Genomic DNA, 26975 nt, shown 5'->3' on the forward strand with positions numbered 1-26975 from the left:
GTGGATGAGACGATCCCAGTAGCCGCAAGCCACAGAGATTGCTCAAAGGGTCGGCCTTTGAAAATAAATGAAATATACCTACTTTCAGATGTGACGAGGGTCTAGCGTTACTTCAGTGATTACGGCCGGAAATGAGCGGACTTGTACGGCTAATATTCAAAACGCCTCGGGGCTTATTTCCGCACAAGTTGTGCACCGCAACAACGGAAAGATTTTGTACTTGTCACTCAACTGGGCCTGAGGCGCGAATTTATATTAATTTTTTTTTTAATTTGTTTGTCTACTTTTCTCAAGGGGGATTCTAAAATTGAATACTTAAAAAAATAATTAGATATTTTAATTGAAATGCATCGCGTAACAATTATGAGATATAAAGAAGAGATATATCTACGAAACTTATAATGGTTTTTAGACAGAAGATGCAAAAAGAATAAATCAATAAGAAATATGTAAAAAGAAATAAAATTATAGGTTTATTTGCAAAGATAAATTTCTTCGATTACAATAGAGTACTCGAAGAAATTATATCTTTTAAAACAATATGTCGGACAAGCAGCGCACAAACAATAATTATCAAAAGTGGAGATTGGAATCAACAAATTTACAATACTCCAATTATAAAATTTTCCAACATTTTGCTATCGGTCCGAAAACATATACGAATTTTCGTGATAGGAAAGGATTAAAAATTTTTGAATATGAAACGTTTGATACAAACAATTATTTTTATATCTACATATAATATATCGTTAGTTTCTTATATTCGCATAATATAAAATGTAAAGAGTAGTCGCGAGAAGAAAATATGTTTTTATTTTGTAAAAATGGAAAGACACACGAAACGGTGTAAAAAGATACGAATGTACCACAATCTTGTGTACGTTTTCGACGTAGCTTTTAGCCCGCATTAATATCGTGATGAGCGATGCGAACAGTCGCGCTTTGCAAAAGCGTCAAGGAAGTGAGTTTTGCAGTGTCGAAAGTTTCGCGGAAATCGGACGGAAAGGAAAAGCAGGAGGAGGCGCGGTCCGAAGAGGCGCGCGCGACGACTATGAAAAGAGGCGACAGAATTTTTCCGCGCAAAGTCCGCGACGTGAACGCGCGCGCCAAGAGCGCTAAACCCGACAATAGCGCTCTTTTTCAAGGCTGCGTTCGTGTGCACTTAACAATGCTACAATCCACTCCCGCATGCACTGTTCTTCGTCCTCCGTTTTTCTCGCCGCCGTCCGTCGTCGTCCTTCTTTCCGTCATCGCGCCGCGCCTCCGTCTCCCTCTCTACCCGCATTGACATTTCTCTTTTTTTCCCTTCTCGTGCGTCTCCGTTTCTCTCTCGTTTCTTCCAGGCGCTTCCACTCGAACGTCGGGCCATCCTTTCGCACCCTGCGTTTTTTACCCCCGCGTATATATCCATCCGACAACAAGCGTCGTCGTCTACCATCCCCTCGTTCTCGGAACCGCCGACGGTCGGCACAATGCGCAATGCATTTTTGTGATTAAAAAAAATTTAGTGACGCCGGCTCTCTGTTCCGGTGTGTCATAGCGAACGAAGTGCGCTGTATGTGTGTACATGTATATGTGCGCGCGACCGGCGTGGATAGAGGAGGATTCCCGTAGGATCAGAGCGTCGAGATCTTCGACGAACGCTTGTCTGAATGCCAGGTTAACCGTCGGTTGTGCCCCCCTGAGGGATTTGAGGATAATTTTTACAAGCAAAGTCGTGCACTTTTATGATTCATGGCTTTCCCCGACTTTCGCGGTTGATTTTTTGTTAAATAGATGTTTTTCGCAGTAAATCTGAACCGATATATCTATACATATATATTATTAAACATTGATAAAATTGTACGAATTTTTATTTTTATACATTTAACATGTCGTGAAAAAAAAAATTATTAATATCTCACAATAAATACACATTTTATGTAAAACGTGATCGCGAGATAGATTGAATATTTTCTAAAAAAGCAGATGTTAGCTAAATATATGATGTTGACAAAAACTACGTCTCAAAATTCGAGCTTGCGGAAAAGAAGCATTTCGAGCGACTCACACGCGCCGCTTCCCACACAATCTTCCCTCGAAAGAGTCCCGACCACCTCCGAAGATGCGGCATCAGTCTTTGCTCTTAGCCACCGTTAACTTCCGGGTTCCGTAAACATTCCATGGTCCTACGGTCAAAATAAAAGTCGAGAAAGGAAGAAGCCTCGGAGCTTTTGCCGCGACGACGTGCTTTGCCGTGGCAGAAGACGGCCACGGCGAAGTTGACGTCAGCCGCCGCAAGAAGGATGAGAGCCTTGAAAAGGAATAAGACGCGGGGAAAGACGATGGAGGGATTGCGGTGTATAGAGGACTGGCCGGGCGAGCGGAGATTAAGGCGGCAGCTCTTAAGCCTGACGCCGAAATCCTGACGTCGAGGCTTTCGTCGAGTCTGAAAAGGGACGAAATACCAACCACCCACTACGCCGCGCCACTCGTGGACCAGTCTGCTGCGCATCACTCGCCGACCTTTACGACTCTTAGCGCTTCTATCCTCCCCGTCATTCCGTTTCTCTTCTCCCCTCCTCTCCTCTCCTCTCCTCTTCTCTCCTCTCGCCACGCTGCGGTACCGAAACAATATGGAGTGCTTGCCCTATCGAACTCAACAGCCTGATTCCGACAAGCTCTCCTCGCGCATTTGCATCGAGAACTATTTCCACTATCTTGCCATTTTCTACAACGCGAAAATTCGAGATACTCTCTTGCTCTGTATCATATGTTTCCTCTATATTCACAATTATTATCAATATTACGAGTCATATATACAGCGCGTAAATAATAAAACATTATTGTTATTTTTGATTTTTTTTATCAATGAAATATTAATTTTTTAAATAATAGCTCACACAATAATTACGATTACATTTAATCTAACGGATCGATTTTTTACTACTAAAACAGAGTACTTGTTATGCAAATATAAATTGTGATATATATCGAACGTGCATTAATAGTATGCGAGATAATCTTCAAGACGAGCAGACGCGCGTTTTTAACGAACAAGTCCATCTTCTGACACGCCGCTTTTAGCCGTACGATCGTTGAAAAACAGAAGTACGTGATTTTGCTCTTCGCCATCAACCGAGTCCTCGATCAGGCTTGAATCCGGAGAACGTCTGGCGCGAGAAGATCTCGATTGCCGGTCCCGCCCGGCTTTTCGTGGATTACATTTCGTCGATGACGGGCTGGCGCGGTGGATGGGTGCGAAAGCGAGTAAATGAAGTATATGTAAATAATGAGGGTGAGGAAATGAATACGTCGGGGCGGGTGCTCGGGCCCGGGCTCTCCGCTAATGGCGGGTGCAACGCCCGTTGAAGGAACCATCCGAAAATAATTCCGTCCTCTATCCCGGTAGGAAGAGTGTAGTAGTGGAGAGCTCCCACGTTCCGCCCAATTATCGTAAAACGCCGTCTACTTCGCGCCTCGGATTTTAAGCGGGCGAGAAGCGTCGTTCGTATGCGAAATCGATATGCGTCTCTACGAGAAATGGTTCGCCTCTCACAGTGAATGCTTACGAATGCCATTTTGCCACGGGAACAGTCAGTGATGGAATGGCTACTGCACGGCGGTGAATATTTTATATCCAATACTTTGTATTCAGAGTTTCTCGTACTCCGCGCTTAGTTTCGCAGATATGGAAGACGATATAATTTCGAGTGCAATTTTTATCGGAAAATTCATGGGAAGAACATTGTTACACAAGACACTTGCTTGGCAATCGCATTGATAACTAACGATGAACTTTGTTGAGTGATCTGACGAGAAAAAAGTGCGCCCGCGACGATCCGGTACACGGTCGCGTAAGATGAGATGTAAAAGAACAAGGACAGAAAGAGAGAGATTATCGTGAAGACGGAAGAAAACGATCCACCGAGAGGTAGAGAAAAAGAAAGAAAACTGAAGGTATAGGTGGATAAATAGACTGATATAAAAAGAAGGAGTGGAGTATAGGAAAGAGTAAAGCTCGTCTTGCAGTACGCGGTTAAACTCCACGAGCACATCGGAGAAGGGGGGGGAAGCTTCTTGACTTTTCAATTTTCTTCCGCTCTTCTATCTCAGTTCGACCACTTCTCTCTCCCCCTTATTTCTTTCGTTCTTCACTACTTCTCATCGCCTCTCTTCATCCTCTCTTCTCCCTCTCTCTCTCTCCTTGCCCCCCATTTCCCGTCCCTTCTCATCCCGCAACCTCGTCGAAGCGATCGCAGCGAGTCAATAGGGATTGCCTTTGCCCCGAGTAAAATAATTTTCCGGAAAGTTGTGCCGGTCGGCAATGTTAACACTCTGAAAGTGGGTTTGCTTACTTCAAAGGAAATATGAGAACCGACGCGGACGCGCTTGATTTTTCGATCCGCTCCCTTACTTTTTATCCGTTAACGGGCTTTATCTTCTTGAGCAAGACGGATCGCGCGCACATCGCTGACCACTTTGAATTCCGGCGGAGAAGAAAGGTACGAAAGTTAACCAAGAGAATCGCCGCGAGCGGAAGCGAACGATAGATAAATAAAATTGAAATTCACTTTTTCGATTTTTGCGATCTTTTTGAGAACCGCACTCCATTTCCGGTGATTGTTAAATAACGATTCTGTAATGCAACGAAAAATTTTCGATCAATGATTGTTAACTTTGAGTACGCTACTTATTTGTCAATTCACCGTCGTAATCCTTCTTATATACGAGATATATTTTCATTCGAAAACATTTTTTTCTCTGACCGTGCTAATCATGTTACTGAAGTACAATTTTTCGTCTCGTCTATTTTCGTATAATATGCAATCGTGTCTACGATGTTTCACGAAAAATTTTTAACAACGTGAATACGTGATAGCACTTCCATTACATTGTGGAAGACATTACATTTTTTCTCGAGATTTTTTTATTTTTCTTTTTTTATCCGATTATACCTAATGTAACTTCGTTTGATCAAGAACGCGTTTTTACGAACGATGAAGTATATATATGTCGTAATGAATAGCGTCATGTATCATGTCGAACGGGTCTCCATTATCCGTGAAATTTTCTAGGCCAAAGGAACGACAATACGTATTTCATGCGGCAATATGTATGTGTCATACAGTTTGACGGAAAATCCATGGACGGAGGGTGAAACATAATTACGGTGCGCGCCTTGTCATCGAGCCGCTGAGGGGGCGGCCGTCGTTGTTCGACGGATGTCCGTGCAATGTCGAGTCGGGGGTCAGCTAGCAATGTTGTACTGCCGCTAGCTCGTTAGAATGAAATGGCTCTCAGGTAAAGAATGGTAGCAGAAAGAATTAACTCTTACCACGAGACGAGTACTTAGATCGTGCAGAAAAACCTGCGCGCGCCAAGTGTTTTTGCCGTCTGGAAGAGATCTTATTGTTCCTTATAAAACCCAGTTAATTGCTAAAGTCCGGTGCTCGTTAAAAATGGCGCATTCTGTCAGTGCAATTATGTCGTCATCGTCTATTTCTTTTCAGTCTTGCGGTAATTTTATATTATCTAATTATGTAACACAAAAAATTAATCTTTTTTTCTAGTTTGAAAGATCGAAACACGATTTTGAAAAGTCACATAATGATAAAAGCATATTCTCAAATTCGTATTTTTAAAAATACATACACATGTCTTGCTTATTTCTTATCTATTTATGTTAAAAGTGAATGGAAGCGATATCAAAAATCTATATCTTATAATGATAAACAGCGCCTTCTTTATCAATCATTAAATTCTTAATAATACGAAAAATTTCACGTTTCAGCTGCTGCCCTCAAAAGATCGTTTTCTGAGCAAGATGATAAACGATCGAGTAAGTTTTTGATGAGACATGAAAACGGAGAGAGAAAAGAGTTTTGTGTTAACCGCGGGGACATTTGGCGGACGTTTCGCCAAGCGACTCTTGATAAAATGAACGCTTTAATCACTCCTCGATTATCCCTTCACGGATGAAATTTTAATTTACGATGCAATAAAGTTCCAAAGAGTCGCGCTCGCGCGTGCAAAATTCGCTCGCTTTATGCGCTCTCAATTTGAAAGTTTCAGTTTGACCGTTAAGCCCCCGGAGGGAAATGATGGGGCGGAGGACAGAAATTGGAGTGGGCGATAGTGGGGCGGGGAACGGGGGCGGGGGGTAGGAGAAGAAAGTGGAAGGAAGAGGTGCTGGAACAAGAACTACGGAGGAAAGTGCGGAGCGGTGGGGAACATCGTATTAAATCGGAAGATTGGAATTCTAATTAATACTCGCGGATTATCGATAAAGGGGCACGTTAAGGGGTCGCAGGGAGAGAGGGAGGGAGGGAAGGAGATGGCGGAACGATGACTCGTTCCGTTCGTTTCATCCTCCATGCGTCTTCGACACTCGCCTTAATGTCTTCTCTAACCCACCCTCGCAAATGGCATCGCAGTCGGAATAGATTATATCGTAATGAAAATCTTGACGTTTGACGTTCTGCAATTGATGACTTTATATTACCGTCGATTCATTGAATATCTCCCGTACCGATGTATATTACGTGTCAACGTTTCTTTGCAACAGACTGATTGGTGTAAAATGAATTTTCACAAGCTGATTGATTATTTGTAGGAGCATTATTGAAAGCACACGCTTCTCACATCTGTCACGAATAATCGAATTTTTTTGTTGATTAATAAATACTTTCTGCAAAATAGCAAAATCACATTCATCGTTAATAAAATCATGATAAGTAATTTTGTTTATTTTTAACATTTTATTAATAATGTTACATATACATATATATATATATATATATATATATATATATATATATATTTTTTTTTAAATCAGATATTCTCTAATTATAAATCTATTGATATATTAGCAATTTATTGTTAAATTTAATATAATCAGAAAAAAGGGGCACGATATCAAGATCTTTATTTGAGTTTTATATTTTATTTCAATCGCGCATGCTTCACACAGGCACGTTCAATACGGATCGTTCTGAATATCTTTTTTCACGCAGTTTACTCTGCCGCTACTATAATACAGGAAAATGCGACGTCACACGTGTCGTGAATTCTTTCCGCGGATGGAGCGCGCATTTGGCGACAGCTGTGTATAATTGTGCGAAACGGATACGGTATTGCCAGAATGTGCCGTACGTCGCACATCCGAGAGAATTAGTTACGCGGCTGCGTTTTTGGTACGCACATTCCATTCCTTTTTTTTTTTATCTCATTGCAAGCAACGAACGTGTCATGTCCTAAAAAGATAAATTATTAAATGAATTGTTTGAAATAAAATCAATAAACAATTGTTTCACAATTTAACAAACTGATGTCGCATATTTAATCGTGCGTAAGATACTGCTTTATTATTTACTTTAAATATATTTTGACTATTATTATTAATAAACGTAATTTTACTGTGAAATATTCCATTAAATATTAATGTTATATATAAGAAAGATAAAGGGAGATTTTCTTTATTTCTCTCTCGAAGAGTTGAATGCATCGCACCCTTTGTCGCGAAAGCGCACGGTTGGACAGGCGTGAAAAACCGTCGGCGCTTTTCGCGAAATTGGAGAGTGAGAGTGCGCGCGGAAGATGAACCGTTTCCTTGCGTCGGGCATAATTCCCGCGTAATTCACTCACAGCCGCGAAGGGAATATTTACAAATGGGATTTAAATCCGGGAGACGATAGATTGCGCGCGATAGTCGCGAGCCGCGAAATATAATCGTTTGCCAGCGGAAGCGACAGCGGCGACGGGAGCGGATGGATGGAGACGCTTAAAGTGTAAATAGAAGGCGACTCGCGCCAGACAAAGCGTTTCCTTGACCCCCTCCCTCTATGTATTCCGCCTCCTCCTCATAGCTATAAAAGGGAAGGACATAGCCTTTTCACGGTTACTACGAGACTGGGAGTCGAATCGAGAGTCGGCGGAAGTGAAATCCTGAAATATTAATGTGACACCCAACCTTCGTCGTACGCCGATTCTTACCTCCGGTTTCGTCTTCCTAGTTCTTCCATCGCTCGTGTTCTTTCTCTTTCTCCGAGATCGTACGACCGACGTTTGGCTTTCCTTTCTCCTCACGTCCGCCCTTGTGCCACCTTGTTGAATCATATACCACCCGCGTCGGCACGATTCGGAAAAACAGAATGATGTGTATATATATATGTGTGTGTGTGTGTGTGTGTGTGTGTGTGTGTGTGTGTGTGTGTGTACAGACCCATACACACATTTTTGTATAAAGATTTTTTTCCGTGAATATCAGGTTGCTTGATCAAGTAGAAAGAGTTTTAATATAACATCGTCGAAATTGATAAATGTGTACAATGAAAATGCATTGATGTAAAAATGTGACTTTTATAGCACATTATTTATAGTCTTTTTTGTAATTTTTTTTGTTCTAAACGTGAATATAGGAATGAATGTGAATTTTGTTTTATTTATTCAAATGCGAAAGATGGATAGTGTGCTGGTAAAGAGAGGGAATTTAATATATGATTGTTATACATACTTGAAAACCGGAGAAATATTTCACCGGCGCATAAATTAACAACTTTCCACACGATCGTAGATAACAAAACATAGACTTCTCGTTTAGACGTATTGCAATTATGTGTGCACCCGACTATTTCGAAAAGTTATATCAGTTTAACCAGTGACTCTATTTAATCAGACAATACGTATTGTTTGTTATTATATGCGGTATATTTCAAAATTCCGTGCTTTTGTCAGCCTTCATTAAATAGCTGAATAATTAATCTAATCTGTAAAATATATTCCATCATATGTATTTTCTACAAAAATTGATTTTGTCACATTGTATTGATAATTTACATTTATTTATTATATCACGAATAGAAGGAATTTATTATAATACATTTTATACAAATCTGCTTAAGCGCACATAATTAATTTTCGATACTACATCAATATATTCGAAAAAAAAAATTTCTTTTAGCTCTTATTTAGTTCTTATTTTCCCGCATAGTGATTCTATTAAAAAAAAAATTAATAATTTATAATTAATAATTATAATTAATAATTAATAATTAATAATTTACCACTTTAAAAAGTCATCTTTTGCAAATCTACTGTACTATAATCTACGCATCTCTTGATTACATTATATAATATATCGCCCTATCAACATACCGTGCATGATTGACCGCAATAATGAATATTTCCGCACTTATAAATGATGCAAAATACAATTAATTACGTGCCACATAATTAATTAACTGTGACAATGCGGCCAATCTTCTATATGACAAACGACATATTTACAGAATACACATATTTATGTATAAAAGTATATATCGCACATAAATCGCATTATTTCATTTATTTTCGACATCGTTCTAACGATATTGATGTTGCCTTTTTTCAGGAGGGCGAGAGGGGGTATTTGGAGGGACTCGCGTCGAGGTACGCGGACCTCTTCAGAACACATTACGGAGATGTTTTGGAACCGCTCGAGGAGTTACGTCGGCGAGAAACAAACGCTTCCGCCAGAGTTCCCAACACTCAGCTCACCACCAGTCATTCACAGCCCATTTACGTGCCCGGGAAATACTCGGTAAGCAAAATCCCTCATATTCGCTTTTATTTGCCACGCTTCCCCACCCTCCCGTCAATTCTATTTTTATTGCTTCCGCGGGCAGTATAATGCGGTTAAAGGATGACATACAGTATATAGTGGCTTGTGTCTATCACCGCGATTTCTTCTTATTACTTCACACCCCACACACTTGGCCAAATTGCTATCGAAGGGACAGAATTCGCGTGAGGAACACAGTTGATTCGATACGAGCGTTTGTGCCATTTTCCGATGGATAGATACAATTTTGTTACGAGGAAAATTGTCAGAGGAAGATATAGATAAAATCGCGGATCGATAAAATACCAACATATTTGTAATACTAAAATTGCGCTTTAACAGTTATTGCAACAAAGTAAACATATATCGAGTATTTAAGATAATTAACGATAACATATGCAATTGATGAAAAGATTATATGAATCATTCAGTATTAGGTTTATTAAATAACATTTTAAATATTGTCGTATTTTTCTGTAAGAGGCAGAAAAATACTTAAAAATCCTTTTATAGATTGAACGATGTACTCAATAAAAGAGAGATTTAGCGAAGAATGATTTACGGAAGCTCAAACACTTTGCATTTGTGGGTTCGTGGCTCCTCCATGAGTAACTTGTTAAAGTGCTTTAAGGCGATTAACCATGTAGACTCTATCGATCCCAGCTTAAATCGGTTATTGTTCGTTACCCTAGACTTTCTCCGCTTCTAATCGAGTTTTCAAGCGCAAGCAATCGATTGACGATTAAGGTCAAGCTCTTTCGAAAATCGATGGCGTATCAATTTGCAAAATTAATAAAAATCATTCTTCTGGAATCGCGTTTTTATTAAACGATTATTTGTCTCGCTTATAATTCAATTAACTGATTGTATCGTTCAATTTTCTACATATTTTGATATATTTTTATAGTTTGTATATTATCAAAATTTTATGTGTTTAAAAATGACAAAAATTTTCTAAATAGTTAATTATATATGTTAAAAATATCATAATATTAAATTAACAATATTTGATAAAAATTTGATTCTGATTATAAAAATAAATCACTGTTATTTTTTTAAATATACAATTGTTATTATCAAGGTATTTTTATTGTATTAATAATTAATAATCTACAATAAAACTAAAATTTGATATGGATTTATCATTACATATAAGAAACATTTTATATCGTTGAAAGATTTTTTTCTGGGAGGACGAGGTTTGTCGTCTCAAAAGACATTATTAGTCTGACCCTCAAGTCCGTCTATACGATCTTTTTTTTTTTTTCCACAAAGTTTCGTGGCACAACAACGCTGAATATACCGTGTAACGAGTTCTTAATACTACTCCCGAGGCTTTTCCTACTTACGACGTGAGTGGTAGTCCCATACTGCTTCGCAAGCAAAATCCGCTGCCATGTATAAAGTAGTGGAAAAGAGCGAACGTTCTCCATTTTTGTGCAGCCCTCGAGCTGCCTCAGCGACAAGGAGGAGGATGAAATCTATGGCTTTGGATACGGGGTTTTCAGCAGACAGATGCTCCAACATCGACAACAGAAGCTCGCACTCGCTACGCAAAACACGACTGCCGCCGTGACATCAGGAGGTGGACCTCAGACAACAACCTATCAAAGGTAATAAGAAATGCATGTTGATATCTGTAATAGTTCGTTTGCAAATATGGTCTAGTTCAAATAGATAGTAACAAGCATTTTTAATCTATCTAAGAAAACTAAAATATAATCTATATATGAAGAAAATTTTTACTACCTCTCTCTCTCTCTCTCTTTCTCTCTTGCTCTTTTTTTCTCTTTCTCTTTGTGTATGTGTAGAGAGGGGAGAAGATTAAAATAAGCAGGTAAAAAATTAGTAATTGAATTATAAAGAGTAATGCGATAATTAGGCATAATAATAACGTAAAGATCCGAAAAATCAGTAGAATAAATCAAAATTAATCATACAGAGTTTGCATTTAAAAATTTTTTTCCAAAATTTCAAGATTTTACTATCTAATAATTCTACTTATTCTTACAATTATGTATAATTTATTTCTTTTTATATATGTATGTGTGCATATATATACTAATATTCTAAACAATAAAAATTTTTAATAAAATAAAAGAATATAATAATTATTTTATTATCTTATACTTGAACACGACTATTTATTACGCAAAAAATATTAACGCGGAAGAATCCATTACTTGTTCGAATCGCATCAGTGATGCCCGACATCGAATATTGCAAATCCGAAAAAAACAGATCGATTTTCGCGTTTGATGATTTAATTTGGATAGTCAGATAACAACGCTCGTATATAGTGTACAACAATAATGGAATATTAATATTTATTAGTTGATCCAATTAATTCCAAAAATTAGGACATGTCGATTAACCGATTAATTAATCTTTTCTTGAAATATAAATAAAAACTGGTTATCGTAAATATATAGGATGAAATCTAATTTCCGAATTTCCATGTTTATAAAGCGCGGGTATTCTCGTAGAACGCTTAATTTATATTTAATTTATCCGAAAGAGAATATATGACATGTTGCTTTGTATCAGCACGGATATTAAATGTTGCGATGAAGAGTCAATCGGTCTATCAATGTGAAAGAAATATTTTGAATTGCTTTTCTTTTAATTTTGAATTTCATTATTTGTGTTCACTTTCTAATCAACTCTTAGCTTGCACATTGGCAGAGAGAAAAGATTTAAAGAAAAAATATCAAAATTTTAAATATATACATACATCGGAGATCCTTTATATTTAATGGCATTCCTATTTTTACGCATCTCTGCACAGGACAAACGCTACTCGGCTTTCCGGACCGTTCGCACAACACGCGATGCCACTGCGCGCCGCAGTCGTGCGCAGTCTGTTTATTATCCGTAATTGCCCATTGCTAACTGCTCTAACTGATCCGAAATACCATCTGCGTGCAGTCTCGCGCCGGCTGCTTGATATTTAATGGCTAATTAACCGACGAACCGAGGCAGTGAGAGCGCGTTTGGCCCGGCATTCTCGTGTACTTGCTCAACGATTCCGCGCCGCATCGTTGCTAGCAGGAGAAACTGAAAGATGAGAAGGACACTAAGACAGGAGAGAGAAAGTGGAAAGTGAGAGAGAGAGAGAGAGAGAGAGAAGGCATATCGCATTATTAAATTCCATTATCGCGCCGTGGCCATCGACTGTTTTCGTGCACGCGCGAATAACCACGATGCTCAGTCCATGAAACTGCTCTCTCTCTCTCTCTCTCTCTCTCTCTCTCTCTCTCGCTCTTCTCGTTGCCACGATGAGCACGCTTTGCGAATGAGTACGCTTTCACACGGACCGTATTGGCATTCTCGATACTGTGACTCGGCTTTAAAATGACGTAGAATCGAATACACCGGATCCTTTTTCAAAAAATCATAAATTCTCGCGACAATAACTTTCATGAAATTGCTGAAAATGATTTTTATTATAAATCAAAAAGATTTTTTAATCCATATTTCTAATTATAATTTAATGAAAAAAATGATCTACTCGCACTGATTTAAAATTGTGAGATGTAAATATATAGCTAATGCAATAATGTATGGATATTGATATGCTAGTACAAAATTATTGTTCAATCTAATAATGGCACTAATTTGCGGCGACCGATAAAATTAATTGCTTGGAAATAATGATCAATCGAACGAAGCTTTTCGTGGATTTAATTGGCGTCCTGTTGCTGTAAATAACGAGAATTGAAAGTAGCGCTTTTCAATTGCTCTCTTAAATAATGAAGATCGGGAAATACAATAAGCAAGATAAAAAATGAATCTAAATAAATTAGCAGCCATCAAATGGTAAAATATTAAAAATTAATGAGAATATAAATGTAAGGAAGTTTAAAAACTAATATGATTATTGGTGTAATCGTTTATTGTCAGTAATTTTAATTGCATTCAATTAAATATTCTATTAATTAATTGCTCTTCTCATCACAAAGCATTTTACAATAAAGTTATTATGACATGAGAATGGGACTAGAATAACAATAATTTTGCAACGATAATCAGCGAAGGGATTAATATCGCGAATCCAATATCATATCTTTATCGTGTGTCGTTGGAAACTTATTCTCTTGCAAAAATTTTTGTATTTCGAAGGACATTAGGCGGGGATTTTTAATGGGCTCATAAATATCATCGTGATTCTCGGTACGTTAATGCAACGAGCCGAGAGACCGCAGTCTCTGTTGCTCACATACGCCAAAATAATTACCGACTTCGGTAATTTATCGCGGTGCTATAAAGCATGTACTGCCGTGGTATCGTTACACGACAGACTGCGCGAAAAACATTGAAAAATAGTCGACGAGGTACACCTTTCGCCTTTCATGTTATAGTCTGACTTGTGATAGAAACAATTTCTAATAGATTCACCGCAGTCTCGATCTTTTTACTGGCATGTGGAACAACCGGTTTTTTCTTTTTTAAATCGCGTAACATTAGGGGAATTATGCAGATCTCTTATGTTTACTATGTTCCGCGTTAGTAAAGAAAAAAAGTTTTTTTTTTAGAATATATATAACGAGAGATTTTAAATATTTCTTTATTTTTATTTTTTATTTCATTATTTATTGTATATATTAAATTATATAAAGAAATTCTTTTAAATATTCAAATAAGATATGAATATACAATATTTTCTCTCAATATTTATATATGATACAGAAAATGAATACAATACATTTCTGATATCTTAAAATATAAAATGAAGAAGAAGATAAAATATAATTTATAAAATTTCTCGTAATTCCCTCACTTACGACTTAATTTCTTTTTCTTTCACTGTTTTGTAACAATAAATATCTCTTCTGTGGGATCTTTGGCAGAGAAAAGAGATCCTGAGATAGCAATATCCTCTGCATCGATCTTGCATGCAACCGCTTTGAGTGAAAGAGAAGAGGATCCATCGTGTTCGCCATGGCGTCGGGACGCGCGCGTCGAAGCGGCGAGACGATGATCGCGGAATTCATTAGCAACGCGGAGATGAATATCGCGTCCGATTGACGAATGGATCGCGTGCATTAATTATACGCGGTTGCGCACACGGCCGGCCGTTTGTCACACGGTCGATGATGCGTTTAACGATTACCCGCCGATGATGCAACCGACCGGACCGGCCGCGTCACGTCTTTCCACCGAGGCTATTTGCGCGCGCGAATGCAACGTCATTATCATAATGCAGTACGCCGTCTGGTTTTTCGGACGCGCATGTTTTATTGTATTATATCCCCTTGTGGAATTCATTTACACACGACGGATGTGCTGATCCGTATGCATAAATACACACGATAGATGCATTAAATTCTTTTTGCCCTCGGACTTTTTATTTATTTTTTCTTTACATTTAATCTTAGAGTCCTAAGTACTTTCAGTTTTCATTAGTTACACCAAGTCGAATCATTGTACGTATCTCTTTATCGATAGGGCTGAAAATAATTTACAAAATTATTAATCGTGACTTTAGGCACCGCGACGGATTGAACGGCTTAGCCGCGCGCGCTCCGTATTCGCGAAAATAGGCGTCGGAACATTTGCGCTATAAACAATCGCACGGAGCGTAGTCATAAATTAATAAACGGACAATAACGCGGCAAAGTAAAGCCTGACTGACGTGTTGACAGCCACGGCCGATGGTCGGTTTTGTCGTGTCGACGGCCAGGCAAGGCATAATCCTATCGACTCGTCGGCACGTCGCGTCGCGTCGCATTCGCGCGCGCTCGATTATCCGCGCTGCGAAACTCTCGACCTCGCGCTCGTCATTCCGCGTATAATGGCAGTTTAGTCCCTTTCCATATTCCGGCGCTCGCATCGTCTACAATTGTTGGCATCGTGTGCTGTCGGTGCGTTTACGATCGATCGATCCCGCGTAGGACAAAACAGATTTTTCGATCACACCCTTCCGTCCGCCTTTCCCTTCTCCCCCTTTCTCCTCGCCGGATAAAGCTGTCGAATCACCACGTCGTTTTGCTTCTCATACACACTGATTTCGTGCAGGTGTGTATTTACGCAGCACGGAAGGATTTCGATGTGTAGCAGATTTGAATTCTGTGCTCATTCTGATTATTTGAATATTTTATTATCTTTATTGTCAAGCCGTTTATCATTGTCATTAATACATTGAGGGCATAAAAGTAACAGTGTATACGCGTATGTGTAGAAAATTACTTTGATTATTATCGTTATAAAGAGAAAGAAAAAAAGAGCAAGTTTAAATAAATTCTGCATTTTAATAAACGACAAGTTTATTATTTTAATGCCTTAATTTTCTGACTACAAAATTCAATGTAACATACATTTTATTTTGATATTATTAAATGAATTAAAATCACATTTCTAGCCAGTTTATATCATTATAAGTTTGAATCTTTTGTCATTATCGTGTGCCATATGGAAAGCATCCTAGATAGCGTTAAAGCTAGATGCATTATTATATCGCTTTTTTATATATGAAAGGAATACATTTATTAATAGTTATGTAATCTCATAATGTTAAATGTGGATTTTGTAGCAACGCACGTTTTATGAGAAATGCGCGATTATTTTTGTCAAACAAAAAACGGACTTTATTGAAATTTCAATGAGGAACGTGCGCTTATGAATAACGACGGAAACTGCTATTCTCTCGTAAATTCATTCATTATTACAAATGTATCGCGCGTGATTATACTGGAATCACGTTAATGCTGCGAACCGGATACGTGCCGTTTCTATGCCCTTCTCGTCTACTGGGTAGACGTGTCATAAAAATATTAAATTTAGTTTACAATTCAGTTTGATATCATTGATCCAGTATTTTACGTATATAAAATTAAATTTTTCGATATATCTCTTTGCATACATAAAAATTGTAAAACACCATTTTAAAATAAATATAAAAATCGAGATTTGCTTGTAACTTTTTTAGATTTTCAACTAAGTTAAATTCTGTAATAGCTTATGAAAAGAGTAATACGAGAATAATCACACGCACAAAGTCATTATATTAGCATTATATAACGAATATATATACAAATTTAAACATCTTGATATTATTTTTGAGTTGAGTATTAAAAAGTATGAAAAAATGTCGCTCGATAATATATAGGGGGAATGTATAGTAATCATAAGATTTCAAAAAGTTTTAAAAGAATTTTATTGCAACTTTCCTTGATTTTTTCGAAAACGCGCTGTAGCATTCCAAACATCTTAAGTATCTTTCAATGTCTACTTACTGAAAGATTCGTGTGCAAGGAGTGAGAAATAACGCGACGAGGACACTTGTGCTGGCGCTCCTTGGAAGAAATTTGCATATCCGAGTGGCAGCGAACAGTTTAAAAACGTGTAGAGCCTCGTGTTTTCCTACAGTTTTCAATCGCGTACGAAACATGTACGATAGACCATCTTTCGCATACGAAAACTACGTTACATCAGCTGATCTTCGATCTCGCAGCTTCATCAGAATTCCCCGCGCAGGCGACGATAATGTTCTACCATCCATTTATGTCGTGCCACTCGGAGCGCACGGTTCTTCCAACGCCTACTCGTCGTAGTAATCATGACTCTTAACAGCCCTAAATCGATTGCTACTTGGCACACAGCTAGATTCGTCGTTACCTAAGAAAGAAGCAATCACTTCTTCCGTTTGGATGTTGTAAGTTTAACGAAAAAGCAAGCTCAATATAGTTGTACATTCGAACCGTGACAGACGTAATCGATTTTACGACGCTTGGGTCTCGACTAAATAAATGTTGGATTTCTATGGATGTTGTTGACAGTCTCGTAAACTTAACTTTTTCCACATTTAATCGTTTAAAGAACGCCAATTTTCGCTTCTCTAACTTATACTCGCTTTTATCTGACTGTAAAAAATATTTAATTTTTTACGAAATTAATTATAAAGAATAGACTCGTCCTTAATATCGATCGAATAAATCCTTGGATTCAACGGATATTCTTCGTTTGTATTGCGCTGCCGGTAGAATCTATTACAAATCATTGAGGTGAAAGGGCCACTCAAGGTAATCGACTAGAGATAGTGGACTCCATAGTGGATGCAGGAGAAGAGAGGTCGTCTTGGCCAGGAGTGGCCGCCTGACCGGAATTACAACGCGCGCGGCGGTTTACCCACCGAGATGTTAGCTTTTCGTCAAAGGATCCTATTAGTATGCGGTTAGTATTACGGCGCACGGTGTATCGGGACACATTGAGACAACGACGCGCTATTACCGATTCTCTAGTACGTGAACTATCGACCCGTTCGCCGTTCCCGCGGGCCATTCCTCCGCCCCCGCGCCGCGTCGACGAGGATTGAACACGCGTGTATGGGTGTGTGTTTATGCCCGGTGACATTTCTCGACTTCCTCGACCAACGACGGTTTGCTTTGTGGTCTCGATAGAATCGAGATCGACGAGATCAGCCAATAAGGCTATTAGCTTGTGCTCCGTGGCTCTCGAGCCTTAACATTGGCTGGAAATCGCGCGCACATTCCGGCGTGATCTACCGTAAGAGATCGATCGCTCTTAGGCAGAGGATACTTGGAATACTTTGGTGAATACCATTATTTACAGACACGATAGCTTCGTGTCTCGAGATGCGTATCGGGATTCACGTGTATCTTTCCATACACTGTCGAGCGTAGGAGGATCGCATCGCCTTTTCTGTCGCTACATCATGGAAATATTTTAATCACGCATTTAAAAGTCATAGAAAATAGCGAACGGTAACTCGGAATCATCTTGTATACGATAGAGAAAAGAGGCCTTACATGTACTCTGTTAACTTTTTTTTTATAATTTATTTGTAATTATCTATTCTACTTTCTGCAAGAGAATAAAAATAATTAATTAATTGATATTAAAGTGTTAACAAATAGGGCTAAACGCATCCTATTGCGTCTTTCTCTCTATCTCTCGCTTCACTTGTCTCTTTGTACTTTCGCACAATTTTGTGCACGCATACATTTGCATTCCGAAAACAGATTGTCGCGCATATAGATGGTCGGATGACTGTAATTGTTACTCAATTAAATACTGCTCCATGTTGCAAATCACTTTGATCTCTTGTTTCGTTCGCGATAGTCGATATATAGAGAGAATATATAGATAAAAAAAAGAAAGAAATTACGTAATCATTCACTGGACAACGTACGGTCATGAAAATCGCGCATGTCGCCACGGGAAACTACGTTAACGACATAATAATTCCACAATTTTGTCATACGGAATTGCGCATTTGTTAAGCCGCATGTATATAATATTACCTTTGATCATCAGTATATAATCTGTTGCCCGTAGGGAGGTCACATCTGAATGCATGAAATAGAATAATCTTTGTTTTTTTCATTATCATGTATCTCGAGACATTATTTAAAAAATTGAAAAGAATTGATTTCCAACCTCTTTTCGCTTTCGATATAAATGAAATCTATAAAAAAACCGTTTTCAACGCTACTCGCGTTGTTCTTCTAAAGGTATCAATTATTTTTAAATGACAAAAGATTATTTATCAGCATTAAGCTGTTTAATAATTGTCTTCATTTCTTTTTAACGCTTGTTTGTTTTCTAACAAGCTATCACTTGTTTTCGCAGAAAATAATCCTCTAAAAGATACTCCGCGAGCAATTTACGTTAGATAACGCTATTTTGTGCATTATACAAACGACTGCATTAAACTCTAACGAGAAGCCAAATCATACCGCTATAATACGCTATAATACGTATTACATACTAATTAAATTGAAATTAACTTGGCAAACGCTAGTAAATTCATTAACTACGCGCATAATAATATTGAAATACGCGCGCCGGTTGATCAATTTCATATATCAAAGGATATATTAAATCCGAACAAAACTAGTCAGTCTATTATGTTTAACATCAATACTCGTAATTTTGATGCGACCGTATATTTGTCCGGAAAACTCACGTGTTTCCGTGTAGAACGACGAAGCATCGCCGCGGGTAAAAACGAAGTAGAAGTGCTTGGTAGACGCCGGGCGCTCTGCCAAGCGGCGTCGTCCTTTTAATTGTCGGCATATTTTAACCGTAATTTTCTTCTGTTCCAGTTGTCTGAGCCCGAGATCTGCGTTCTTCTACGAGTTCCCGCCTAACGGTAAGTCGCACATAGACTTCGCAGGTTCATTTGTCTCTCTGCTTAAGATTTAAGAGGGGAAAATTCGAGCCTCTTTGTCGCGTTTGCGAGAGATAAAATTAAGATTTCGCGAGCATTTTCGCTGCTAGTTATCCGTGGATGAATGCGTAATTATTAACATATAATTTTAATAACAGGCATTGGATTTAACATGATATATATAATCTCATAAAAAGTCTCAGTTATCTCATATATATATATATATATATATATATATATATATATATATATTATATGATTTGATTTTTTGTAAAAGTAAATTAAATTTATATGCAATAATTTTTTAATTTATCGATACAATATACAAATCATTTTACGAGAACACAGAGCAACTCTGTAATAGATTGAGATAACTATACCGAAGCTTACTAAAGCAGAACGAACTATATCAGAGATTTGAATGCAGTAGGAGCTTATTTAATGCATCGATCGTGGGCTTTTGCATGATGCATGCATTCCCGGGGCGAGCACGTGCATACGTGACGTAGACGCGATTTTCAAGAGGCGAAGCATCGCCTCTTTGTGTGCGCGTCCCCTACCAATGAAATATATCTAAATGATCTAACAATGGAGACGACCATGAACGGACGATATCTTTCTACCTTCCTTAGTGTCGCGATGCGTACGTACTTATATCGTTTTATGCGAGAATGTGGGAGAATATCGCCACGCGCCTTTGCGGATAAACGATCGCCAACATTAACAAACAGCTGCAGTTGAGATCGCTCGAACAACATTGTTGTCTCGCGTCTCATCTGTTATACAAATCGGATAATAACGATCGTGTGCGCGTAGAACGGCTACTTTATAACCGACATTTTCAAGCCGGGAGAAGATCAAAGTTCCTCGATAGCTTGACTTGTAGTTGTCTCGTAGCTCTTAAGCCTCCTCTTAACCGTCGTCAAGAATGAGATAAAGTTATTTGCAGATTTATTTACGGTGGCGAAAGAGATATGTCGGGAAGCTTTTCATGCAGATTTGATATTCGCACAAACAAAAATTTTATCCGTTGGAAAAGAATGGCGGAGAACGATGTAAAGATGAGTTTCAGTTTCTGTAATATTACATCCTTGTTCCTTTATGTCATAATACAACATTTCCGATCAATTTATGCGCAACTACATCTATTGTAGGGAGGAAAAAATTTTCAAATGAATATTTACCACCATCTGATACCATCCATGTAATCGAGTCGTATATAAGAAATATTCGTTGTGTTACAACTTGTATTACTTCGAGGCGCACCGTTCGAATCCACCACCGATTTTTGCCGATGAGATACGCGCTCGAGAAGGTAGTTATATTACTGGTGCACATGCAATCGGCCCCCCTGGCGCCTGGAAGAAATAAAACCAAGACGCGACGTAGTGCGGTGGAATTTTTCGAGGTATCGAAAAACACTTTAGAGATCCTGTATTGGAAAAGCGGCTGAGAGGGAGAAGAAGGGCGCGACCGATCGCGGAATGCGAGGGGGAAGAAGGGAAAACTCGCGTTGATATTTCATTTCTATTGACTTCTACCGTCACCCTCGTGCACGTTATACTCTTTCCACCTATGAATACGTAATTGAGATCTAGTTCTCTCTCTCTTTCTCTTCGTATATATATCTCAATATATCTTGAACCCTGACTCTGTTTGTCGCTTTTGCCTTTTTTCTATTTTTTAAAAACATTTGAATTTTGATGATTTGTTTAGAACATGTGAATAACATATATTTATTAGACAAATCTCTCATAATTTAATGTTTTATCTTAATTTTCTTGATTTGAATTTTATTTTTTATTTTGCTATAGGAAGAATGTGATTTATATATATATATATATCAAAGTTATTTTATTTGACAAAATGTTTGTCAGTTGCAAATATTTATATAAAACATCGATATCGCGTAATTATCATCATATTGTCATATGTTGAAAATTTGAACAATCTAACAATAAGTAATATGTTTTGCATTCAAAGACAAATTCGCATTGCATAGGAATTAGGTGTTACTACGATTTCTGTTATTCCCTCAAATTCCAAAATTTCGCGCTCGCATCCGATGACAAAGTCATTGACACCTCTCGACCGTTTTCCGACAGCAGTGGGGGATGCTCGTGAAATTCTCCATTCCGTCTCTCCGCGGCAGAGATACTCCGTTGAATCGTGAGGAGACTAATCAGTTTAGGGTGGAAGCGGCGCGCGCTTAACAGTAATTCCGTGTAAGAGGCGTCGATGCCGGATTGCTGCAGCACTTAGCAATTGTCGCGTAGCACACAACGTAGTATAACGGTGCAGACGGACTGAGCCAACCGAACCCAAACCCCCCCTCACCTTGTGCGCGGGGTTGCCGAGAGATACGCAAACACCTTTGCGCTCCTGGTTTGTGCTTGCTTGGCGAAACGCACAGACTGTGGGAGAGCAAGCCTGTTTGTCTGGACTGGAATCCAAGTAAGAGCCCGAACGGCCAAGCAGAGAGACAAGTTGAGCAAGTGCGCTTATCTCCACATAACGCGTGCAATTGCATCCTGCTCTCCTCTCTAGTAGCAATGCGCTTATATCGCTCGGTATCCGTCCCGGGATGAATGGTAATGAATGCATGGTACGTTTGTGGCGCGCCGTATGATGAATTCGTCGAGATGTCAAGCGCGTAGCTTCGCGCTCTGAGATACCAATGGCCAGTGATTGATATGCTCGAGGAATTTCTATTTGGTATCCGTGTACTTGAAAATACATTTTTCGAGAGAAGATATAATGATTGCTAAATTGACTTTTTATCCTTCAGAGTTACATTCGCAAAGATTTTTCTCACCAACAGTTACAAATAGTTAATGACGGAATTATTGGATGAATTGCTTCTTTTATATAACATAATGAAATAATTTAACGCGATTATGTTTTGAGTAAAAAAAAAAAGATAAAGAAATCGCTACATTGGTATTGGTTTCTAAAACAATATTTACAGATTATTGTAACAAGATCAAACAAGTACATTGAATTTTCTGTGACGAAATGCATCGTTCGTACAGAGATAGAATCCCGCTAGAATGATGCGTTTATCCTTCGTGCATTTCGCCAACGTCACGTTCCGCTTACTGTGACGGTCGCATCGGAACCAATGATTGTGTGTTGTTACACTACTTGTGCCTCGAAGCCGCCGTGAAATTTCGTGTGTGCAACGAGCGAACTCCGGCTGTTCAAATAAGAAATAACGATGGAACTCGGATACGCGGGTATCCTCGTATCTTTTTTCTTACAAACATGTTACTAGTACGACATTTATCAGAATAGTTATCTCAACATTTTAACTTTGAATATAATATTAAATGGAAAATATTGAATTAACAGAAAAAGAATTTATATTAATTATATTTATTGTTAATATATTTATTGTAACTTTTTAATTATATTTTTCTTTTGAGAAAGTCCAGTCTTTTCCTTTTATATAAAACATGATATTTAATATTTTTTTTAATGCGGGATATAACTTAAAATAATAATTATATAACACAGTTAGGAGAGAATGATTTTAAGTATAATTTAGAAACAAAGTTATAAAGATACACATGTCGAAAAAAAAAAAAACAAGAAAAAAGGAAAAGACAATGGCTTAATGCGGTTACAATTAAATATGTAATTTGCAGAATTCTGACATTTTCTTTTCATCTTTTTTCTTAAAAGATGAAGTAATTCTTGCAAAATCGTAATTAATTAATATCGATATATATTAACAATTTTTCATATATATTGCGCGTACAATATATTGGTTTTAAACAAGAAACCGGTTTGCCCAATGTGTTGGAAAGGTGGGTATCGTGCGTAAATTGATAGTCGTTGCAAATTCAATTGCTGGAATGCTTACTCGGTGGATTGATTCCTTGGCCACTGATTGCTAAATACGCATCTGTGGGAAAGCAGATCTGGTCTCTATCTAGATCAGAACTCCAATAGGGAAACCTCTGCGTTTGTGTATATCTCGCCGCGCATTGAATCGCATCAACATGCCGAGCTTTCATCTAAAACTCAACAGCGGCGATTGCGTTTGTATTCTATGACGTACGGTTAAATTCATCGTGTCGTGCAAGTTTCGTGCAGTAGAACGACAACTTGCAGAGAACAAGGATCAGCGACTTTTAAACGCGGATCAAGGAATAAATGCGAAACAAAATCAATCTATAGTTTTAAATAACTTTTTGAAATTTGAATTTCTCATATAACAATACGGGATTATGACACGTGGATAAATTCGTGTACATTAAATCTTTTACAGTTTAACTTAAATTTAATTTTTTGTTTCGATCTTTGAAAACGATATATTTTCCCAACTGGATTTGTTTTCGGTTATTTTCATCTTTATTTTTATCGCGAAGGATGTGCGATGATCACACAGTCCTCGGGCTTCCGTATATAACAACGTGGCGAATTGCGACTTTATTTCGTCGTTTTTCGCGAAGTGAAGTCTGATCGAAAATACATTCGGCCGATGGCAAATGGAAAAAAAGGAGGCAACGGAACACGTTTTCTCGAACGACAAACCCAACGGCAAGGCTTTTTAACGCAATTGCTCTCTGACGGCCCGTGTCCTGGCTGTGTTTCCGTACGAGCAATTGAATCACTGTCGTCAATCAAGAGGAACTTTTGCGCAAAGAGGAAAAAGCGAGTCGCATGGCGCACTGCAACGATTTGCCGTAACGCGATTTGTCCATCGCGATTCGCGGCTCAGTTATTGTGCTTTTAGCGACGTTACCTTCGTCGATTGGTTTTTCATCTCGGATGACACGACGCGAGGTATAATAATTTAGTGAAAAAGTAGCGATAAATAAAATATCGTTTTTGAGAACGTCCCGTTTCGTTCTCATTGACACGTACCAATCAAGAAATAAAGTGATATTGTTACACATCTCAACGAAAATGAACAAAGAGATTTTGTCACGTTTTAATCATTTTGGTAATTTCAATACTTTGATCGACAATATTTGACGGCTATATTACGTAGCGTCGTGAGAGAAGCTATCCGTAAAAATGGTTTCACGCGCGAGAGAAATTAAGCCCCCCCTCCGTATATTAAGGCAGAGTCTAGTCCTTTATCGTGATATAGGTGATAAAACGGCATAAGCTTAACTTTCTTAGTGGCACATCAATTGAATGATGAAGGTAATAAAAAGATACGAGTATATGCTTTTAACGCCATCATACTACTTTATGGCTTATAGCGTTTCACCTTTGCGCAGAACTCATAAAACAAAGTACAACAAATAAGACAACTTAGATAAATAGAGCAATTCGCGCCATTTTTCAACATATCTTAATATACCTTTGTATTTTTCATAATTTACCGTTCGTTTACATACGAAAAACTTTTTTTATATGAAGAAATTTTTTTGAAATTGAGAAAAGGATACCATATTTAAGAAGCATTTCTCATAAAACGTGTGTGGAGGAAAATAAATTTGATGAAATATTGAAGAAATTTTAGGAACAAATATGAAAGTATTGAAATTTCTTTTTTTTTCTAATATTATCGTTAAAGTTTTATAATAAATATATAATCTTATAATAAAGAATTTTTTTTTAGTATTGTTAAATTTGTTTAAAAGTAGAAAATGAGTAAATCTTGGAAATTTATTAATTTCGAAAATTTACAGAAATTATAATTCATATTTAAAAAGTAATACAAGCAGTAATATATATATATATATGTGTGTATGTGTGTGTATTAATATTTATGAAAATACAAAAGTATCGAAAATTTTAGCGTCCGTACTGCTTATTGTACTCAAAATTAATTGTTATATCATATTTATTCAATGGAATATGTCTAGACGATGCGATCAATTTCTCCATAAAATGTGACCAAGCTATACTCGCGAATTAACGGTGCGTGCCCGTAGCTAGGGAAATGTTCTATTCAAGCTCGACTTATCCCTTTCGCAAAGTCATGGAGTGACGTTTGGACGAAGCGATGTGCTCGTTGCGAGCAACGTGACGACGGCGGAAATTAATAACTTCGATACATTCCTAATGGCCGTTTCCGCCAACAGCTACTCTCGAGACCGCGCTTTTCAGGACGTTCGTGTCGCGCGCAAAACCCCCCGCGGACGTTACCGTTGAAACGTCTCTATTTCAAATGCCGCGAGGGGAAATATAACATCATAAATCATCGCGCCCCAAACGCTTTACCGGGGCACGCGGGTAGGGAATGCGTTAATCTAAGAAAGATTGACGTCCGGTTTTCCTACAAACGGGATATAAAGCGACACGACGATGCTTCGTTTCGCGTCGTCTGCTTTACACGATCATTTCTCTGTTACGGCTGGTGTGTTACGTTAATCTTTGTACACTTTTACTAATTGCACATGGAATTCATTCTTCCTGAATGATTGATAAACAAATTTATTTCTATGTCTTAAAATAAGTAGTGATTTGAGCACGAAAACATCTCGTTACAGAAGAATAGAATGTGATTATATATTAACGATATGAAAGATATTAATAGATGTTACATTAAATATTGCACAAAATGAAATGAGCATTTTCATAATCGCGCTACAGCTGTTATTTCTCATAGCAGATGTTTCGCAATTTGCGGCTACAATTTGCAGCTAATCGACACTCGTTGCAATGCCCGATAGCTGCCTTACCGTTGAACATTGACCGTCATCCAGTGCACAGGATGCAACGGAATGCAATCGAATTATCGTGAGCTCATCACCGGCATTTCTCTTCCGACTAGAGCGCGCAATGTCCCTTGTCTCTCGTCCCGACACTCGGTCGTTCTCTCCCATTAAACAATACCTTTATGCAAATCATCCCGGCTTAATTGCGACTGCTTTGCATGCGTGGGTTATCCGCGTGACAATCATGGTATCGCGATCGCCAATAGTATCGTTCGCGGCCACAGGAGGAGAGCCTACCCATGTCCGTTTCCCATGCCCGTCTACCGTACGTCGTATACAATGGGTTTTGTACGAGGCGCACGAAGAATCCTGCTAGTTATATCCGCGACATCGGATAACAAAACATTCTCATTATTCCTTCATCCGCATTCCTGGCTTCTTCAGAAACCAGCAGTATTATTATTGTCATTACGCGTCTCTCCAGAAATTCGGTACGCGTATTGTTCGGCGCGTAACGATTTAATTTCATGTGAGAAGGGGGACGGGTCGAGTGGAATTTATCCTTTACAGCGTTTACCGAGCGCAGAGAACAATTTTGAATGAAAAAAAGTAATAGCTTCCTTTCTAAAGCGTATACAATTAA

General features: G+C 38.2%; 1 protein-coding gene across 3 annotated transcripts in view; it reads left to right on the plus strand.

Moving 5' to 3' along the window:
- Positions 1-26975, plus strand: part of LOC126857549 (SAM and SH3 domain-containing protein 1-like) — a 289086-nt gene that overhangs the window by 207411 nt on the left and 54700 nt on the right. For all 3 annotated transcript variants that reach the window (XM_050607058.1, XM_050607059.1, XM_050607060.1), the window contains exons 2-4: positions 9371-9559; positions 11024-11193; positions 19648-19694. In XM_050607058.1, the coding sequence (XP_050463015.1) occupies positions 9371-9559; positions 11024-11193; positions 19648-19694 (406 nt within the window). The remainder of the gene's footprint in view (positions 1-9370; positions 9560-11023; positions 11194-19647; positions 19695-26975) is intronic.

The sequence above is a fragment of the Cataglyphis hispanica genome, chromosome 22 (assembly GCF_021464435.1).
Source record: "Cataglyphis hispanica isolate Lineage 1 chromosome 22, ULB_Chis1_1.0, whole genome shotgun sequence".
Classification (NCBI taxonomy): Eukaryota; Metazoa; Arthropoda; class Insecta; order Hymenoptera; family Formicidae; genus Cataglyphis; species Cataglyphis hispanica.